This window comes from Pavona decussata, unplaced genomic scaffold (genome assembly GCF_977016875.1).
Source record: "Pavona decussata unplaced genomic scaffold, jaPavDecu1.1 SCAFFOLD_260, whole genome shotgun sequence".
Lineage (NCBI taxonomy): Eukaryota > Metazoa > Cnidaria > Anthozoa > Scleractinia > Agariciidae > Pavona > Pavona decussata.
Window position 1 is genome coordinate 427,717 of NW_028145663.1, and position 19,200 is coordinate 446,916.

Here is a 19,200-nt window from a genome sequence, read left to right on the forward strand (position 1 = left end):
TGTTTGATCAAAATCAAAACATTCATTTGAAAGTAATGTGATGCTATGTTTCACGCCTGGCGAATAAAGGGTAGACATATTTCTTTTCAGTAACTTAGGGATACTTGGAAAAAGAAAAGTGTGGCAATCGAAAGGTTATAGCTTGACTTCTGTTGGGAAAACTCGGATTTTTTTTTTCCGAGTATGCTTGCGTCACTGACTGAAAAAAAAATACATCTATCAAAACATTAAATTAACCATAAACTCGGAACAAACGTTTTCTGACATGGGTGCCAAAGTTTCTAACATTGCTGAATTAAAAAATGTTTTTTCACGATTTTAAACTTTTAGCCGGAGCCTATGATTCAAACAAGGAATGCCACTTGCTTTGCGCGCGCTGTAGAAGCGCGCGCATTCGCTTACAGTTACATCACAATGATTTTCATAGCAACAGTAGGCATAAACAGTTTTGTTTCGAGACTCCAAAACAGTTTTCACGCGATTGTGTTACACTGAAAAAGGAACTGTGTTATATTCATAAAAGCAATATGTCGAGCGACAGAGAAACGTATCAAGATGACAAGAAAAAAGAACTTCTAACTGATGAGTTCTTTTCTGCGCTTTCCGACGCAATCAACTCTGGAAAATTTTGGCGTTGTATCAGATGGTGTGATGGAGGAAGTACGGTGTTAATCACAAGTCCAGTACATTTTGAAAGAGAAGTTTTGCAGAGCCTGGAGCAATGGAAATTGCAACTGAAGGTGAACGATTTTGCCAGTTTTATTGATTTGCTCAAGCAAGTGGGTTTTGAAAAGGTTCTGAGTCAAAGGCCGTCCAAAGTGCAAAAATTTCGGCATCGCTACTTCACGAAAAACTACAGAGGTTTTCAACATGTGGCTAAGGAGAAAGCTGAACCAAATAGAAAGAGAAAATTGTCTGAGGAAGAAAGTCTTGAGTTCAGTACAACAGGTTCAGTGAAGGAAAATAATCAAGAAGCAAATCTGGCGCAGTTAGTAAAGCGACAAAGAAAAGTGACTTTTGAGGATGAAAGCGCGAGGGTGGCTAAGAAGAGAAAGAGAAACTTCACAAATGGCGAAGAAATGTCTACGCATGGTAAGAAACGAAAGATTGCTGTTCCCGTCACCCTGAGTGCTCCAATCAAGCATGATACGTTCAGAAAACAAATGCGCAGAGTCTACAGCGCAGATAAAATGACCGCTGCCCAGGCATTGCTCAGTTTATCAACACCAGTTTTGTTTGCAAATTACACTGCTATGGAACTAATGGCAGCTCAAACCCTGGTTAATTTGTCAAGATCTTGTATTGTATCGCAAGAAAGAAGTGTTCGAGATTTGGAGGCGGCGTACGCCTTATTGGAACTTGCCAACTCAGCTTGAAGAAAACTTTGAATGCGACAAATCTGACTTTGCTTATCACTGAGAATAATTATATTGCCTGAGCTCAACTTTAGTGATTCGATGTCGTGGTATGAATAGCTCCGAATATGCTTAAAAGCAATACAAAATATACTTTTTTATATATACTAGAGAAGATTGTCAGTCGTCTGGAGTGAACCTGAATCAGAAATCGTCTTGGTCAAGCTAAAATGAATTATGCGTAGTATATGCCGTAACGGAACTCACTGTACGAACTGCAGGACTCATTACCAGTCCATCTGATCAATCCCGGTCCAACGTTTGTCCGGAACGGATGATATGTCTTTACCAATAGCTACTATAAAGCAACAAATACTTACAGAGGTAAAAAAGTAATATCAGAAATAAAAATTATAAGATGGACTTGAGTAAGGCTTTTAATAGCTTGTGTTATTCTACACAATTGAAGGAACTTCACAATCTTTGGACCTCGAAAGGTGCACATGCAGATTGGTTTGGGAGTTACTTTTCAGAAAGGCAGCGGCAGATAACACGTATTGGACAGTCACTTTCAAAGCCACTATTGGCCATTATGGCATGACCCCAAGGGTCGATTCTTGGCCCTATGTTGTTTAACCTCTACTTGAATGACCTGCCAAGTGTGATAAGAGACTGTCATATGGAATCCTTTGCTGACGATACCAAGATTTACTTTTCAATTTCACCCATAAACTTTGAATCCGGGCTGTTACAATTCTTCGGTGATCTAAAGCGCGTCGCCGATGCTCGGCTCTCATTTGCTCCTTATAAATCCTAATAAGACATAGTTCGAGTTGTTTGGTGTCCAACAAATTCTTTCAAAACTCTCGGACGTCATTATATTATTGATTACCTAGTTGAGAAGCTCAGCCCAGTTACTTCATGTAAGAACCTAGGTATAGTCCTTAACTCAAACTTGTCCTTTAACAATCATGCAGGTGAGCGATCTCACGTCATGTCTGCAGAGTGAGGCATGGATTTTCCAGAGATGTATTATCAGTTCTTCAGTGACCTCAATTATTTTTAGCAAACTGTTTCATTGTTCCACTATCTGGTCAGGTACCACAAGGCAAAACATAAACAAGCTACAACATGTGCTACAGTTGATCTAGGACTCAGTCACGCCTGGGAGAGGAAGGGGGGGTAGGGCTGGGGGGCTGTTGGAATTAGTGGTGAATAACTCGCACTCGTTTTTTAATATATTACTTGAAAAGCCCCAAGGGGAAGATTATAATTAAGGTATATTGTATTGTAGTGGACTTAATTAAAAATTATCTTCTCCCTCTCTTTCTCTCTCCATTTGCGGTTTAATTTGGCGCATTTGCGGAGCCAGATCAGTACAACCACCTGTCCTGTGACCCGTGTGAGAACAAGCCGTGACAGACCCTTTTGATCTTATCGTCAGGTGACCATACTGGCGTTATGCATTCAGTCAAGTGTAAAAAACTCGGGGTCATAGTGCAATATTGCAGTACGTATTGCAGACACAAGCGACAACTTTTCACGCAACATTGAACACGCTTAAAACTTTGCTGAAATTTTGGACGACTGCTGTAGAACATCATGGTTTCTACACCAGTGATAGACATTTCTCCTCTCTGCAAGACTGGTAAGTTGTTTTCACTGATGAGACTAAAAATAAAAAAAAGATGCCTGTTACTGTCCTATTTAACTTTCACTTAATACGGTGGACAGGGATTCGATTGAAATGTTCAAGGAAATGTTTAGCACGTTTACTAGCATGTATCTGTCAGCTAACTATGGAAAAACGATATTTTCATCTCTCCAATATAGCTTGCTATGTATGAAATACTGCTGGCATTCAGTCTACGAATGTCAGTTAATCTAATTGCACTTTTCAGCTGAAGAAATGTGGCAGACAAATGTCATTACGGTCACCGAAGTTGGGGACTTGCTGATCTACGGCCTTGACAAAAATCCTAACTCGGCCTATTATAGGCCAAGCAACATATACATTTTATCCCGTTCCAAAGCATTTATTGTAGAAAACAAAGAAACAAATCCTTTTATTTAGAATTTTTGTCGAATAGAGACATTAGATCACTCTCTGGATTATGTCAAAGCCGATACGTTTTATGCAGTTAAAAGTAAAAATAAAAGAAGAAAGAAAACAATACCTAGGGCTTTATAGTGCCTTGCACAAGATACAAAATCACAAAAAAGACTATTCACTCTCGTTCTCTGAAAATGCGAACCTTTGATAGCAGACATTTTAATTTGATCAGTATTTGCCTCGGAGCTCCACCCTTCGCTAGCCGATAGACGAATCCAGCCGATGATTATCATTGCAAACAATCCGCCACTGGTTAAATCTTGAAAAAATTTAGTAAAACAAAATTTAGTAAAAGTTCAGTGATCTCACTAAGCTTGCGTTCGATTGACCGTATTCCGAAATACGAATAAGCGGAATACGCAAAGACATTTCTGCAAACTTCCATTTTACAGTAACTGTCCAAATTCTCGCGCGCTGATTGGCTCGTAGCTATTGTCTATAAGAGTACAGACAATAAAAATGACGTCAGATGTAACGCGCGCGCTTTCTCAACGAAAAAAATAGTCAATTCCGCTCGTACTTTTTCCATATTATTGTAAAAAACAAATCGACGGCAGTTTTCTATGGTCTATACTCTTATAGACCATAAAATGACGCCATAAAATGTCCAAAACTTGGCAGTGAAACCACTCGCCTGCGGCTCGTGGTTCCACTTGAGTTTTGAACATTTTTTGACGTCATTTTATGGTCTATAAGAGTATAGACCATAGAAAACTGCCGTCGATTTTTTAATTGACACATGATAATCTAAGAGCGCTCCAGTGACTCCAAAAACCTCTTAGGAGGGATTTCTTCTTCGGAATAGGATCAATCGAATGCACCTCCCTACATTCAGTCTATGACAGAGAAAGCCTAATAAATAACGTGCAAGTGACCTTCAATGTTGTAACCGTGTATTTCCAATTTTTACTTTGCTTTTTGCAGCCCCTGAAGAAGGTTAGTATTGTCTAACCGAAATATTGGGCAATGAAATTATTTTAGCTGTCCGATCAGCCTTGCATTTGATTTTAAGTAATCTTTTAGCCCCTTTAATCTGACATCTGTTATGAAGGTCCTTGTTTTCTTTGTGCCAAGGGTTTGACTCGGTGGATGCTCAGCGAGCTAAAGATCACGTGACCTTCCAGATTAACCAAGCCTTTAAAGATGTTGGGTTCTTTTATGTTACTGGCCATGGAGTGGATCAGTCAGTCATACACCAAATCTTCACCGCTGCTAAGAATTTATTTGCCCTTCCTTTGGGAAAGAAAAAGGCCAACGACATTCATAACTGCCCATCGTTCAGTGGATATATTGAAACAAGTAAGGTCTCAAACATTGTACCACACACACAAGTGGGAAAACAAGATACCGTATGATTGACAAATAGCGCGATGGATGCAGACTTGGAAAACAAGACCTCATATGTACTGTCTCAGTTTATCCATATAACAACGTCCATTTTAGGGTTGAGGCTAAGCGTTATTTTTGTGCTATGTTTTCCTAAAAACAGTGTTTCTTATGAATTTTTCAAAGCCTTTGCTGTTTTACACTTGGCTCCTCGCTCGCAGAAGCAGTTTTTCTAATCAAGCATAGAAAACGTCTTCTACCATTTTCAGAAGCAAGCGCGAATCCAGACCGGTCTACATCGTTTTACGGAAAACGAACAGAGTTTCTACAACAAATAGATATTTTTAGAAAAAAAGAAAATTTCCAGGTTTAAGTAAAGAAAATGCCTGTCAGAGCGACTTGAAAACCCAGGAAATAACACATTTTAGAAATTAAAATTTAAAAATTTCCCGGGGGAGTAGCCGCCGGATCCCGCTCGAAGCTCGCGCCTTTATAACATCGGCCCTCGCATCATTAGAAAACGGTTACTTTTTTTTCTGGATCTGCACCTTAAAAGGTTACTAAAAGTATGTTTGTTTCTTCAGTGCCTACTCTTAAATTCAAACCAGCAACACGCGCCCACGCAACGATCCTATATAGGGTTACCCCTGCAAGACCTAATTTAAAAGTGCTTTTTTTCTGATGTTTTAGGATCTGAGAAGACTCAAAATGTTATAGACATCAGGGAAGGATTTTATTTCCACCTAAATAACCCCTCCAACCAGCTCCCGGAAGAGAATGATTTACCAGGCTTTGCTGACACTGTTGCAGCCTACACCAAGTAGGTCACAAAATTAGGGTAAGAAGTTTTTATTTGGTGATCAAACTTTTAACTCTCATAGCCTGAATGCTGATGTGATCATGTATATTACTGGGGGAGAGGCTCCCATATAAAGTGACATGGGGGCTTGTCTAAAATTTTGATAGTAGCCCCAAATCAAAGGGTATCAGAATTCGGCTAGAATTCATTTTTACTCGCAAGAGATACCAAAATTGGTTATTACAGTTGTCACGAGGCGTTTGGTCCCAAGGAGAGACTCTAGTGAATTAGAAAAATGTTAAATTTTTTCATTGGGGAACTGGCATTTTATTACAGCCCTTGCGACCTACCTCTGGCCAAGTGCCTGACCCTTTCGCCTCGTTTGCATGCCTTTATAAACAAGTGAATGTTTGATCACAGGCTCGACCGTCATAACGGCTTTTCGTTTATCCATGAAGTTATTACATAGTATTTATCCGTGTACCCGCTCTCGAACGGTTGACTTGTTTCTCTCTGTGAAACGAAATATATCGGCGGCTGTGTCCCGAGGGCCTCGTTTTTGGTCTTAAAAGATAGGGGCCGAACCCCACGTATCCCTCTACTAGATTCGCCACTATATATGGTGTGGCTGCAGCGCTGTGCTGTCAGCAGTATGTCTTATACAGTGCTTGGCTGACGCGCCCGTTTCTCTCTGTTTTTGGTTGTCCGCCACTTTTAGTTTCATTCACACGTGCTTCAGGTTTGTTGTTATCTATGTCTTTTGGATCCGTGCTGTCCTTCATAGACTCTTCATACGGCCTAAAACGATTGTTATCTCGGGACTCAGGAGTAAGGAGTTTCTGCTGCACCTATGAATAATCTACATTTGGGACATTCTGTCATGATTTCTCGGTTATTTGGTAGCAACTCCTTTTGTCATGTAGGACGAGAGGCCAGCCACAAATCGGATAGCTTCTGATAGTAACCACTGATTCTTAATATCAATCAACAGATTTGTCATGATGAAAGCTCTAGCAGTTGGGCTAGGACTTCCAGACAACTACTTTGACGAAAAGTTTTCTCAGCCCTCAAGTTTTTTGTCCCTCCTCCATTACCCTCCCTACTCTGCTGACACAGATTCCTGGGGGGTGGGGCCACATACAGATCATGGCATGTTCACCTTTTTGCTGCAAGGTGACGTAACTGGTTTAGAAGTGGAAGTAACGGAAGGACAGTGGATTGAAGCAAAGCCAATACCAGGTAGATGTGTACCGTAGCGTCGTGTTCAATGAAAATTTGCTGCTTTAGACAACAATTTGTTTTAATGCTCAAGATACTAGTAAGGGTTCAAGAAAACAAACTTTACTGCTTATACTGTCATATTACATTCAACTCCCTGCTCACTGATTACGGAGAGAGAGCTGACCGAAAGATTTGCTCTCCATTATTGGCAGAATTTGAAGTCCTAGCGAAAAAAGTTACTGGAAATCTGAATCGCTTTATTACGGACACTAAATCTTGGCCCCGAAGGTGTCCGTTGGTACTTTGAGGGTGGATTCGAGGTGTAGACCAGGCCTCCTCGGAGACACAGGGGCAGACAGAAAGGAAAAGTAATTATGGTGTTTTTCTTCGACGAATTATTCTGCCCGTTTCCACTTTTGTCTTGTTTGCACTACCTGCATTTGGATCTTCGAGAATGATCATGAGATGGGGGAAGAAGTTGAACGAGTTATAACTGGGGGTAGAAACCAGGGGAGGGCAAGATTTATGCGGCAACAACAAGACGGATGAAATAGGATTCCCCCCCCCCCCTCCCCCCTATCTTTTGCAATAGCAATATTAGGCTATATTATGGGAAACACCAAAAATAGAAGCAAGCAGCAAAGAGAAGAAGTATTTCTCGGGGTAAGGCCCAGTGGTGACTCCCTATTCTATTCAGTTTGACTTTTGCAGTGCGCATCGCTATGCATATATATGGCCACAAAATATATATGATCTAACAATTAAACATTTTTATTTTCTGACTTCACGTATTTACTGACAGATACATTTATAGTGAATGGCGGTGATTGCCTTCAGGCTTGGACTAAAGGCGTGTATCGAGCCACCAGGCACCGTGTGAGACGCTCCATTAACACAGACAGATATTCCGCGCCCTTTTTCTTCCACCCTAATACGGAGTGCTTGATAAAACCAATAGAGACTGCCTTGACACGAAATCTGACTCACAGCAAAGTTGTAAAGTGTTTGGAGATGCCATTCCGGTTTGGTGACCTTACCAAATCACTGTTTATGAAGAGCTTTGACTGGAGCAGAAACGTCCCAAAAGAGGCGTAGAATTTGGTGAAACCCGACAAGTTCTTTGTACTTCCTCTTTTGGCCAGTCATATTTACTGTACGTGGTGTCCTCGTTGCATCTCGAAGGTCATTGAACAGACAGTGTCTTTTTGTAAACTCTCTCTGCCCGACAACGATGAGTAAAATGTTTGTGAAACTTGTTTCACTATGTCACCATTCTGACCGAACAACAGAGGAATACAAATCGTTTTACATCTACGGTACATGGTAACAATCAGAATGGCTTTGTTACACTAGGTGATTTTTCTCTGCAACTTGCAGTGCAATACTGTAGAAAACATGTTAGAACATCGAGATCCACACACTTGACCCTGTTGTTCGAAAGCACATTACGCTAATCCCCGATTAGAAATTAACCGAGGTTTTGACGTCGCTCCGATTACAAATGTTTTAGAAAGTTAAGTTTAAGCAAACGCTAAAGAAAAGGCCTAAGTCAAAACTGAGGAACAAAAATCTTTTTGAAGAGTTTTCATCGAATCAAAGTTCACGTTAACCCAGGATTAGCTTAATCGGGCTTTGAACAACTGGGCCCGGTTGACTTTCTCAAAGGTATTCTTCTAGACATAAGGGAGGCCAAGTTTTTCAAGTTCAATCCTTTTACATCTACCCGTGGCCAAAGACACTGATAATTTCAGGGTACAAATGGGGCTCCGGATTTTTAAGAAAAAAATCGTTTGCATCCAGAGAACTCTATAAGGCAGAATGCGTTCTTTGAAGATCGTGCCTAAGAATAATCCATACAACCATTTTAAAGTATTATTAGGGAACTTTTAAAGGCAGTGACGACGGCAACGCCAACGAAAACGTCACCTGAAAATATAACTTTATTTCATTTGTGCTACTTCGTGATTAGTTCAAGTCATTCAACTTTACAGCAACGGCAAATTAAATAAGGAACCAAATTGGTAAGAGTGGCGTTTAAGTTAAAAAAAAAAAATGAAACATTCACCTTCGTGTGTTCACGTTCTTCACAAAACATTGAATTTTGGTCATTTCACGTTGTTGAAGATCAAGAAGAAAAAAAGTAAGCCTGAATGTACAGATGATACAGCTTTCATAGCGTCGTTCTCACGCCTACTCTCAACACACGACGAGTTTGCCGAAGTCTCGGGGTTCAAACTCAATAGTAAGAAATAAACAGAAGCATTGGCTCTCTGGATCGAAGCAAATAGCAGGAAAAATGAAATTCTTATTCCAGGCAGAAATTTCAGATGGCAAAATAGCAAAGTGAGATCTTTATGCGTATGGTTTACGACCGACCTCGAAACCACTGTACATTTTAACTACAAGGAAAGGTTAGAAATATTCTAAGTAACTGGAAGAACCATAGATTAACCGGCTTCAGTGGCGGAAAAGCACAGTTCTAAAAAGCCCAGAAGCTTCTCAACTTGTCTACGTCCTGACGAGTTTGAGAATAACAAATAATTAACAAGATTAAAAAAAACTCTTCCACTTGTTTCTTTGGAATGGAAAGAGCTGGTGGCCTCAGCTTGATGATTGACATACTATCTTTCAATAAAGCGCTAAAAGCCACTTGGATAAAGAAGTACTTAGACACAAGAAATCAAGGTAAACGGAAACTTTTATGCGATCTAGAGCTGAGAAAGTTTGAGTGTACCCTACCTTTCACAAGCACCTTCACAAGATAGACAAAGCTAATATTTTCAGGACGCAAGACAATTTTTAAAAGAAATTCTCCTAATCTGGTCAGAACCCAATTTTGAAGACAAGAGGAGCAGAACAAAGGGTATGGTACAACTCACTTATAAGAATTAACGGCAACCCCATTTACTGCAAAGAACTGAAAGCATCGTTAAGCATTACAAAAATTAAACACTTAAGAGATAGAGGTGGAAAAATTCCTTACTCTATCAGGGTTTCAAAAGAAATACAGCATCAAGGTCCAGCATTTGCATGGTACACTTTGGAACAATAACTGCGCTAAATACGCTATGGAAAACACTTAACCTTATTAGCGACGATACAAACGAAGGCAATGGATACGAAAGTTACTCGACAAAACTAATGACATCTCAAAAAGCAAGTAGGACGGTGTATTATAAATTAATTACAGAGGAAGTGCTTCCTCTACCCTAAGCCAGCGAAAATGTATCGAAGGCTGCAACTTAGGTCAAAATTAAAAAAGTGGACCACGACCTATCAACTGGCCCCTAAAATCACAAAAAGCAAATCTTAGAGAATTTCAGTTTAAACGTTTGCACAGAATATCAACAATAAGAATAAAAGAAAACCTCCGGTGCTCCTGATGCTGCGAGCTGAGGAAATCTAACCTACCTAGGGTACTTGGAATAAAAGGAAGAAGCCCAAAATTTTAATGCCATACTGGACCAAAGACAGCATGAGGCTCCTTCAAAGAAAATCAAGTTGGTCAAGCGGTAGCCAGTGTTTACATACCCTAATGATATATAACCTGTTGTTGGCTTTACTGAGTAGAGCCTGGAACTGAAGGTCCCATCTGGTCCGATCTTCCTCCAATATAATGCCTAAAAGTTTTAAAAATGTGGGACGTCTTATTTCACCAGTTTGGGAGGGGAGTGATTCATTTCTGCGACCGCAAACTATAATCTCCCAGGCTTTCTTCAAATTTAAATTCACAAGGTTGATATCTGCCCGCTTAGTGATATTTTCTACTTCAATACTGGAGATATCAGTCTTCGCATTCACCAAAACACTTAAAGTAAGATCATCAGCAAATTTGACGAGAATGCTTGTAGACGGCGAGACTGTCTTGATGTCATTTACCATCTAAAAAAAGAAATAAATAGTTTATTAAATCACTTCGCAGCCTCACGGCTGAATTATGTAGATTTTACAATGGAACGATAAAAATAAAACAATAATATAATAATCAATAGATAATAAGATTGAAATTTAGAAATATTTGAAAATACTTTTAAAATATTAAAATTTACAAAAATTTAAATGTTCTAAAAGATTTGTTTATAATTAGTTAGACCGTCGCAGCCATAGCGTATATGAAGGACTTTCTTGCCCGATTAGTTTTCAAATTAGGCACATGAAAAATGCCCTGTTTTCTGAAGTTGTAATTGTTGCAGCTGCGAGTTGGAGGCAACAGGTTTCTAATCTTATGATTCGGGTCCGAACGGATGCTGTTAAAAAGGGTGTTACAAAACTAATCATGGTGGTCGAGTAAGATCCCCAAAACTTCCAACCCAGTGTTGTAACTGGCCCCTGGTACTATGATTGATATGGCCCGTTTCTGTAAACGCACTAGTTCATTTTTAAGATACTGGGGAAGGGCATGGTAGAAGGCCAGGTATAGCGTAATCAATGATTGACCTGATACATGCAATATAGAAAAGCACAAGGTCATTAGGCGGCATCCTAGCCCGTTTTGTCTGCGCCAGAAAATACAGCCGCTTGCTAGCCTTTTTTATTGCCTCGTCTACATGAAGGTTCCGTGAGAGGGAACTACTTATTGTTACACCTAGCAACTTGACGCTGTCCACCACCTCCAGCTCCTTTCTGCCGAGAATCACTGGGTCAAAATCATGGAAAAGAAATAAGTCCCAAGGGCCGTACCCTGCATGGTGAACTCCCCTTGTGATAAGACGAAACGAAGCAACCTGTCCATCATCCACAACCCTCTTTGATCTTGCTAAGAAAATCTATAATACAGGTTACAACATATGGATTAAGAGGACGCTTTTTGAGTTTGCTGCAAACTAAATTGTGGGAAACCATATCAAAAGCGTTTGAGAAATCAAAAGTGAAACTGAATATTTATCTAGCCCATTCAACCATTGTAACCACAAATTATGCTGGCACTTAAGAGTAGGGCAATAGTTGTGTTGCACTTCTCTTTATAAGCAATTGATCAAAAATTCTCATAATTATGTTAGTGATTGAGATTGGTCTAAGTTGTTGTTTATCAGTAGCAGGAAATTCCTTAGATATAGGATTAGTATTGGCAACCTTCCATAATTTATTAAGTGTTTTTTTTTAAGCTTCTGGCTCCAGTTGTTCAAAGGCCGGATAACTTTATCCGCTGGATAAGGCACTATTCAGGGTCTAAAATATACTTCACATAAAACGTTGTCCAAGGTTTTCGTTCACTCCCAAACTTAACTGTGGTTAGAGTGTGCATATTCGCTTGTACAAGAGGAAATACTGAAATCTTTGCACAGATTGAAACTGACGGATAGCGACTTATCCACTGGATAAAGTTATCCGGCCTTTGAACAACTGGACCCTGGGATAAATCAAATATTTTTGTGATTATCGGCGAGAATTCGAGTGCAAATTCTTTCCTCAGCCAGGAAGCAAGTTCACAAGGACCAGATGCAGTTCTTTTCGGCTGAGTTAAACTTAATAGTCGTGAACTTATTGATATATGGGATCCTTGTATCTTCTGGAAAGGGAATCCTTTCAGGATGCACTGACATAGCTAAGATCAGTGTTAATATGCTGAAAATGTAAGATAATGTCTTTTAGAGAGAAGATAGTAGCTAGTGACGTGTTCAACAGACCTTATTCGCTCTATATGCTAATTGACAATTACAAACTAACAACGCGATATTCTCAGAAGGATCGCTCTTTTGTCTTTTTGGAAGTAAAGAATGCGTGCCAGCGCGAATATGACCAATTCTAAAAGAGACTTCTCCCTAGAGGACCGTCACATGATCTGTAATGGGGCAACAAGACAACGAAGCCAAAAAGGTCTGTTGCTTCCTTCCGGTCAACGAGTTACCAGTATTCCATCATTTTTTGTACATGATTTGAGCTTTTTGTTCTCATGTTTAACGGCACTGACTTGATTTCTGCGAATAAGTTTATCAATTCGATCCTGAATATCACGGAATTAAAGCGAATCCCCTGCGAATCAACTTCCTTCCCTCGTCAAGTAGATGTTTAACTAATAGTGACATAAATAGAGGATCTTTTGAATAAGTCTTAACCCTTATGAGGGGAAAAAAGTTGCTACTGAACTAGATTGAAGAGTGTGTGAGATAGATAACCAACCTATGCTTCCGGATCCTCCAGTCCTGCTGTTGAAGAGCAGTAAGCATTTTAGCTTTGTGCTGGTCCCTAACATCCCTAAAGGTAATCCTGTGGCTTCTCACGGCTCTTGGAATGGCTATGGTGCAGAAGTAATCTGAACAAACTGGGCAATTTTATGCGAGAAAATAAGGCACATAACAGTAACACAAGAATGTCCTCAAGACTCTCCTACACGTTACCGAAAGTAAGAACCGACTATGGAATTTTTAATATCGGGTTTCAAGGCCACAAAGCATGGAACTCTATAGATGAAAACATTAAACCTCTCACACTGTCGAATCAAATCTGATTTCATCCAAGATTACTAGATGTTTGAATACAAAGTGTTACTTCTTCCGTTCGCTGAGCCATTCGTAAGTGTTTTAGGTATATTAATTATTTTTGAGTTGACTGAGTCTACATGTGTGCTTCCTCCGATTGCTCAGTAATTGTGTGTAGCTCGTGTGTGTATGAATGTGTGGTGTGTGTGTGTCTGTGTGACGTGAGATATTGCGTCTTTTATCCCTAACTTCATCATGAAGCATCCACTGAGCAATGTGTTCAATCCTTTACAAAACAAAGAAATCAAACAAACACTGCTTGCATTTTTTGTATAGGAATCCTTTAAACATAATAATAAAATAGGTTTGACTCAACAGAACTTCAACTTCATCTTTATTGTTATGCTTTCAAATAGTTTTGCGTCATTTCTGCTGCCCGTAAGAAAATGAATCATATACAATGCTACACATTACATACAAATACCGAAGTGGATTCATCTCGGAGAAAACCTACAGACAGGGTATTACTTTGGTGAACAAAGGGACAACATGGTCATTTCTTTCAGTTGAAAACTTCATTAGCAGTAAAGATATACAAGGTACCTATATTACATAAGGAAGCCTATCCCCTTAAGCCATAACTTAAGGGAAGGGTGGTATTTGGTGTCTTCGTATAGCTGTCCTGTGGGGTTGTGCAATCGAGAGGAGTTTTAGCACAAGTCGAAATGTAAGAGTTCACTGCTTGAGGATGAAACAAAAAGCTGGCAAAATAGCTTTTCACGAGCTTTAGAACAATTATAATCTATAATGTGTGGGAGTCTTTCCACGAATATTTCTCAAACTTTTCTTCTTCAAGGTCGCAACTGAAGTGTCGTTGCAGACGACGCCTTTCGAATCAGTTTTAGCTTTGAATCTATCCTTGATTGACTTCTGACAAACTCCCCGAATTACATGATCCTTTAAGGTCGATTTCTTGCGACGTTCAAAGAAACACCTACCACAAGCCCACCAAAGGTCCTCTTGAACAGACTTTGGTCCCTTTGCCCTTCGACGAGAGCTGACCTTCTCGGATTTTTTTCTGACCAACTGTAGCAAACCAGGAAGCTCTTCCTGTTCAACGGCGCAGTGAAACCTTTGCTCGCGATTGTAATACTTTAAAACCTATAAAGAGCCATTTATTAGTTGGGAAAAGATGAGAAACTTTATTTTCAAGTTGATAGCAGGTTATTACTAAGAAAGTCGATAAGGTGTTCCAGACGATCAGATTGTATGAAGAAGTCCAAAACCGAAGTACGAGAAAGTCATTAGGACTACCTGGGAAGAAGGGCTGAGCACTTACCGCCTGCCTGTCCAAAAACGTGTTTGGCAGAAACCAGATTGTTCCTTCGTCAATCGGGTCGCAAGATTTAGAGTCTAAATAATGACTAGGATTCTGAACTGGAAGGAGGTTGGTTGAAGAGCCTTCTACTGCAATCAAGCTGGACTCCCTGGACTCTTCACTCAAAGCACATGCATCACTTGCACATTCTGATGGTAGAAAAAGAAAGCATAGTGTAAAGTCCTTAAGATCATAACCCCTTCTAAGGCCTCTGTTCTTCTAATAAGTCACAAAAGGCTGTTACACTCTCACAAAGTTTTAGTCGAAAGCATATGTCATAAGTGAGTGAGTGAGTGAGTGAGTGGGTGAGTGAGTGAGTGAGTGAGTGAGTGAGTGAGTGAGTGAGTGAGTGAGTGAGTGAGTGAGTGAGTGAGTGAGTGAGTGAGTGAGTGGGTGAGTGAGTGAGTGAGTGATTAAGGGATTGAGGGAGTAAGTGAGTGAGTGAGTGAGTGAGTGAGTGAGTGAGTGAGTGAGTGAGTGAGTGAGTGAGTGAGTGAGGGATTGAGTGAGTGAGTGAGTGAGTTAGTGAGTGAGTGACTGAGTGACTGAGAGAATGAATGAATGAATGAATGAATGAATGAATGAATGAATGAATGAATGAATGAATGAATGAATGAATGAATGAATGAATGAATGAATGAATGAATGAATGAATGAATGAATGAATGAATGAATGAATGAATGAATGAATGAATGAATGAATGAATGAATGAATGTGTAGCTGAGTGGAGAGGTCCCCTCTACTAATTGTGGACACCTAAACATTACAAGTTTCCTATAACAATGGCAAATTCTATAAGCAGAAAGTGAAGGCCTTTTAATAAACTCTATGTAAAATTTACTTTGGTACACTCTGTAGTTGTGGTTGTTGGAAAGGGTTCATTGCTGGTAGTTTTCTTTTCTTGTTGTTTCTTTCTATTTATCACTTTCATTTGTTGTTCTCCATTTGCTGCTGTAAGACATTCGTCCCCCCTTAAAAAAGGTTGGTTGTAAGCCCCCTCAAAAATTCCTTGAGAAGTGCATAGCTCATGACTTACTAAGTTGTATAACTCGATCCAGACGTGACTAGTATTGCAAAATAGAATAAAATTTATTCTATTTTTGCAATACTATTCAAGTCTGGTTAGAACCTTTCTGAAATCCACTGATAGAATGGAACTTGTGCCTTCTACAATGGTCATTGTTAACCTTGGGGTGGATGTTTGACCCTGCAATCTTGCAAAACAGTCGTTGCTCATTATAGGAGGTAGCGAAGGATCCTAAAAAGGAAACCATTGCATCCTTAGATTATTGGGTTTGTTAAAAAACACAAAGATATGCAGAGGAAATGTTTTGAAATCGCTTGCATCAACTGAAATGATGACAATTACTACAATCAAGTAATCACTGGCTATAAGAAAGTCTATCTCTCCTTTACCTTATAGCTTAGGTTTTATATCTGGTAAATTTCAATCACCAAAATTGTGACAAGAAAGAAAAGTTATATAAACGGAAGCTAAGGAAAGAATATTCTTTTCAAAACCAGTCATAACTCAAGCTCTTTTAAACCGAAGAGAGCTTAGAAAACAAAAGTCTTTCAAAACATTTTCTGTTAAATGCTGAGAAATGTACAGTTCCATAGAAAAGTGCTTTGTCACACCGGCTTTGCAGCAAAAGTGCCAAGGTATGTAAATTTTCTTGCTGTAGCAAATCTCTAATCCTAGTTGCTCTGCATGTGGGTGTTTGATTGTACATGTGCATTGCAACTTTCTGAAGAGATAAGATTTTGATCACTATTGGGCTTTTGAAACATTTGAGCAACTTTAAAACAGATACTGTATTGGTCTAGAATTATAAATATATTTGTCAAACCAATGAGGGGCAGAGCCTAAATGAGGGGTATTGGAAGGGAGGGGGTGGGGTGGAATCTACTTGTAGTTCACAAAAGGTCACTTCAATGTTGTATCTATGCAATTTTTCTAAATTACCGGAAGACCTAAAAAGTCTTCCATTGAGACGTCGCAGAAAGTTGCTAATTCATTAGCACCATCGTTTTACTGAGATTCACCACTAAACGTGAAATTGCCTATGTAAAATGGAGTACCATTTCTAATTCCTTATAGAGGACAACATGAACTCGTTGCATGGCAAAAGTATGGTTTTGAGGGAACTACATCTACATGTAAGTTTCGAGTGCAGGTCCAAATTACAGCATCGGTCAAGATCGAGAGATTTGAGGCTCATGCTCGTTCAACTATTACTACTTATCTCGAAACAAAATACAAACCCTCTTTCCTTTTCATCTTGTCACTTGTGACTCTGAAAGGTCTTGAAGTGACATTCCCAGTCAAGCCTGAACTGAACTCCATTGCGATGATCAGTTCCCATTTATTCCTTTGCATGACGTCTGCCTTTTCAAGCCAGTACACTGGATTCCCGTCTTTTGTTTTGTACACGGAGCCAAGATCTATGCTGACAACTCGACTTCTACCCTCATTATGTTCAGTGTTTACATCTAGTTCAACGAGACCTATGGGTTTTAAAATGAAGCGGAAAACTCAGTAAAAACATGAGGTGACGTTAGACACCCAAAGCCACACCGTTTCAATAGTAACCAATCTTGAATTTGGAATAAATGTGATGGAATGTCTTAAGCCTGGTGAATAAATGAGAATGCTGTCTAATTGAGTAAGTGACAAAGGCATACTCGGAAAAAAATCCAAGTGCTCCTATCAGGAGTCGAACCGAATTTATTAGGCTTCCGATTACTAGTTCAGGTGCACTACCACTGACCTACAGGGGACGCGTGGGAGCTAAGGCCAATAAACTAGGTTCATGGGACAAACATCTTGCATACTGCTAGCAGTAAATTTTCAATGGCCTACCTATAGTGTCATGTGTTTTAATTGCAGCCTCAGGACACCTCTGAATATAAGCTCGAACGAAGGAGATTTCCTCAGATGCTTGCATCACAACAGTTACTTCCGAGTCTTTCAAGGGATATTCCAATCCTTGACGGGTTCTCTTCGTCGTTTTGTTATATGCATCCTTTAAGTCTATTATCTGGACTTCGACTTCAACTTCAGGAATCTTACTTGAGGACTCAGTGCTAGTCTTGAGGGTTTCATGCACGTTTTCCGGGTTTTCTATTGATAACAATAAAAATTACTGCACATTTGCAAGCTTCAATGCTAGTTTTAAAGTTCTTGAGAAAGGAACAGGTTTAAGAAGCTTAGGGAGTTTCTGTTAAAAAAGTAGCCGCTGTATGTGGTGATATCATTTTGTAGAAGATACTGATTATTGCTAACCAACAACGCGAACTATTTTAAAAACTAACATAGAATGAAATCAAGACAACCTAACTCAGTCTTCTCTCACGAAAGCTGCATATATAGAGACTCCAATCAAGTCAGTCTCTGCCCTGTGCTAAGGAGCAAAATTTCAGCAACATTTCAAGATTTCAGGCAATTTCCTTGCGTGTAATGCAACTATATTTTAACCTCGTATTTACTGATTGCAAAATCAAATGCAAATGACGGTTCCTGAAGGTCGCTCATGCTAGCCATAATAAGCGAGTTCCAAAAACCAGCCGCTTCAAGCGGGTAAAAGCGAGTGGGCTACATAAAATACGCTCTCAAAGTCAAACACAAGGCATCATTTAAAACGTTAATGTACACTCAATTTATCCTGACCTGGGTTGTTAAACGAGGAAGATCTGTTTAAAAACTCCTGAGTAGGAAAAACGCAGTCTGACTCGCGTGCGTCTGCATCTGGAGTTAGTAGGCTCCCGGGATTTACGCATCCAAATCCTAACTTAGACTGTATTAGTTCATCAATATCGTTGAGTCTTTCATCCAATTCAGGATCGATCTGTGAGCAGCTCATTTGGAGCAAATGTGGTTTACAATCTATTTTTGACGCCTTTTATATATCTGCACGTTTTATACTCCCACGTTGGAAATCTGCTGGGTGGTTTGTCCCAGCAAAAAAAAAAATCTCACTTGTCACGAGATGACCTTTTCGCAATAAACACCTGACCTGGGCCGTCGTTGCTGAAAGTGATATCAGTTTAGCGGCAAACTGGTTGAGGGCTTTTATTGTCACTGATTAGTTTTTAGCTTCAGCAAGTACTAAGGTCATCTCGTCCTAACAAACACTGTTCGACCGTATTTGTTGCAACAGGTGTCTATTTTATCTTCTTGGAACCCAACGAAGCACAAGTCGCATTTTACATAACAACTTATAGAAAGACGTATTCTGGTACACTCTATTACACCAAGGAATATTTTGCACGCATGAACTAATATGAAAAAATCGACACTTCACATTTCTGTTAGGTCTTTCCAAGAAATTACTGTCTTTTAACAACGTAAGAATGGAGCTATGAACACCAGGAACATTACACACACACTATGAACTATGCAGGAAGTTAAGAAATCACTCTCAGGCTTCGGATGATAGACCAAAGAACCTTTACCCACTAAAAGGCGCACATCTACCGCCATAAAAAACGTGATTATTTTCCGCATTTCCGTTCATGTTAGAAGCTACTTTTAGCCGCCTGCGTGACCGAATGTCGATAATCTTTCGGAAGTTATAAAATAGTCACG

The 19,200-nt window shown here is 39.6% G+C and overlaps 2 protein-coding genes and 1 pseudogene across 4 annotated transcripts; 2 read left to right on the top strand and 1 right to left on the bottom strand.

The window, feature by feature from the left end:
• The first annotated feature begins 408 nt into the window (after positions 1-408).
• LOC146456130 (uncharacterized) lies at positions 409-1,783 on the top strand. The gene has a single exon (XM_085093412.1). The coding sequence runs from the start codon at positions 528-530 to the stop codon at positions 1,374-1,376; it is 849 nt and encodes a 282-aa protein (XP_084949538.1). The 5' UTR covers positions 409-527; the 3' UTR covers positions 1,377-1,783.
• A 778-nt stretch (positions 1,784-2,561) lies between these two features.
• On the top strand, positions 2,562-9,224 carry LOC146456131 (putative iron/ascorbate oxidoreductase DDB_G0283291; annotated as a pseudogene). The gene is made up of 5 exons (XR_014858861.1): positions 2,562-3,003; positions 4,543-4,767; positions 5,485-5,632; positions 6,585-6,832; positions 7,617-9,224. The product of XR_014858861.1 is annotated as a putative iron/ascorbate oxidoreductase DDB_G0283291 (transcript).
• A 4,380-nt stretch (positions 9,225-13,604) lies between these two features.
• Positions 13,605-18,555, bottom strand: LOC146456132 (uncharacterized). 2 transcript variants are annotated; one of them, XM_085093508.1, is made up of 6 exons: positions 18,283-18,547; positions 17,476-17,736; positions 16,878-17,120; positions 15,742-15,870; positions 14,573-14,760; positions 13,605-14,394 (listed from the first exon to the last, which is right to left on the bottom strand). In XM_085093508.1, exons 1-6 carry the CDS (start codon positions 18,473-18,475, stop codon positions 14,029-14,031), a joined length of 1,380 nt encoding a protein of 459 aa, XP_084949634.1. In that variant the 5' UTR covers positions 18,476-18,547; the 3' UTR covers positions 13,605-14,028. The 2 variants fall into 2 exon arrangements, with proteins under 2 accessions (XP_084949634.1, XP_084949635.1); XM_085093509.1 differs by lacking the exon at positions 17,476-17,736 and having other exon boundaries at positions 18,283-18,555.
• Between the last annotated feature and the right edge of the window lie 645 nt (positions 18,556-19,200).

Excerpts from the sequence above, each read along its gene's own strand:
- LOC146456130 (XM_085093412.1), top strand. The coding sequence starts at position 528 with ATGTCGAGCGACAGAGAAACGTATCAAGATGACAAGAAAAAAGAACTT.
- LOC146456132 (XM_085093508.1), bottom strand. The coding sequence starts at position 18,475 with ATGAGCTGCTCACAGATCGATCCTGAATTGGATGAAAGACTCAACGAT. Across the intron at positions 17,121-17,475 it reads TAAAACACATGACACTATAG|GTCTCGTTGAACTAGATGTA; the intron begins GTAGGCCATTGA and ends TAAAACCCATAG. Across the intron at positions 14,761-15,741 it reads TATCAGTGGATTTCAGAAAG|AATGTGCAAGTGATGCATGT; the intron begins GTTCTAACCAGA and ends TTCTACCATCAG.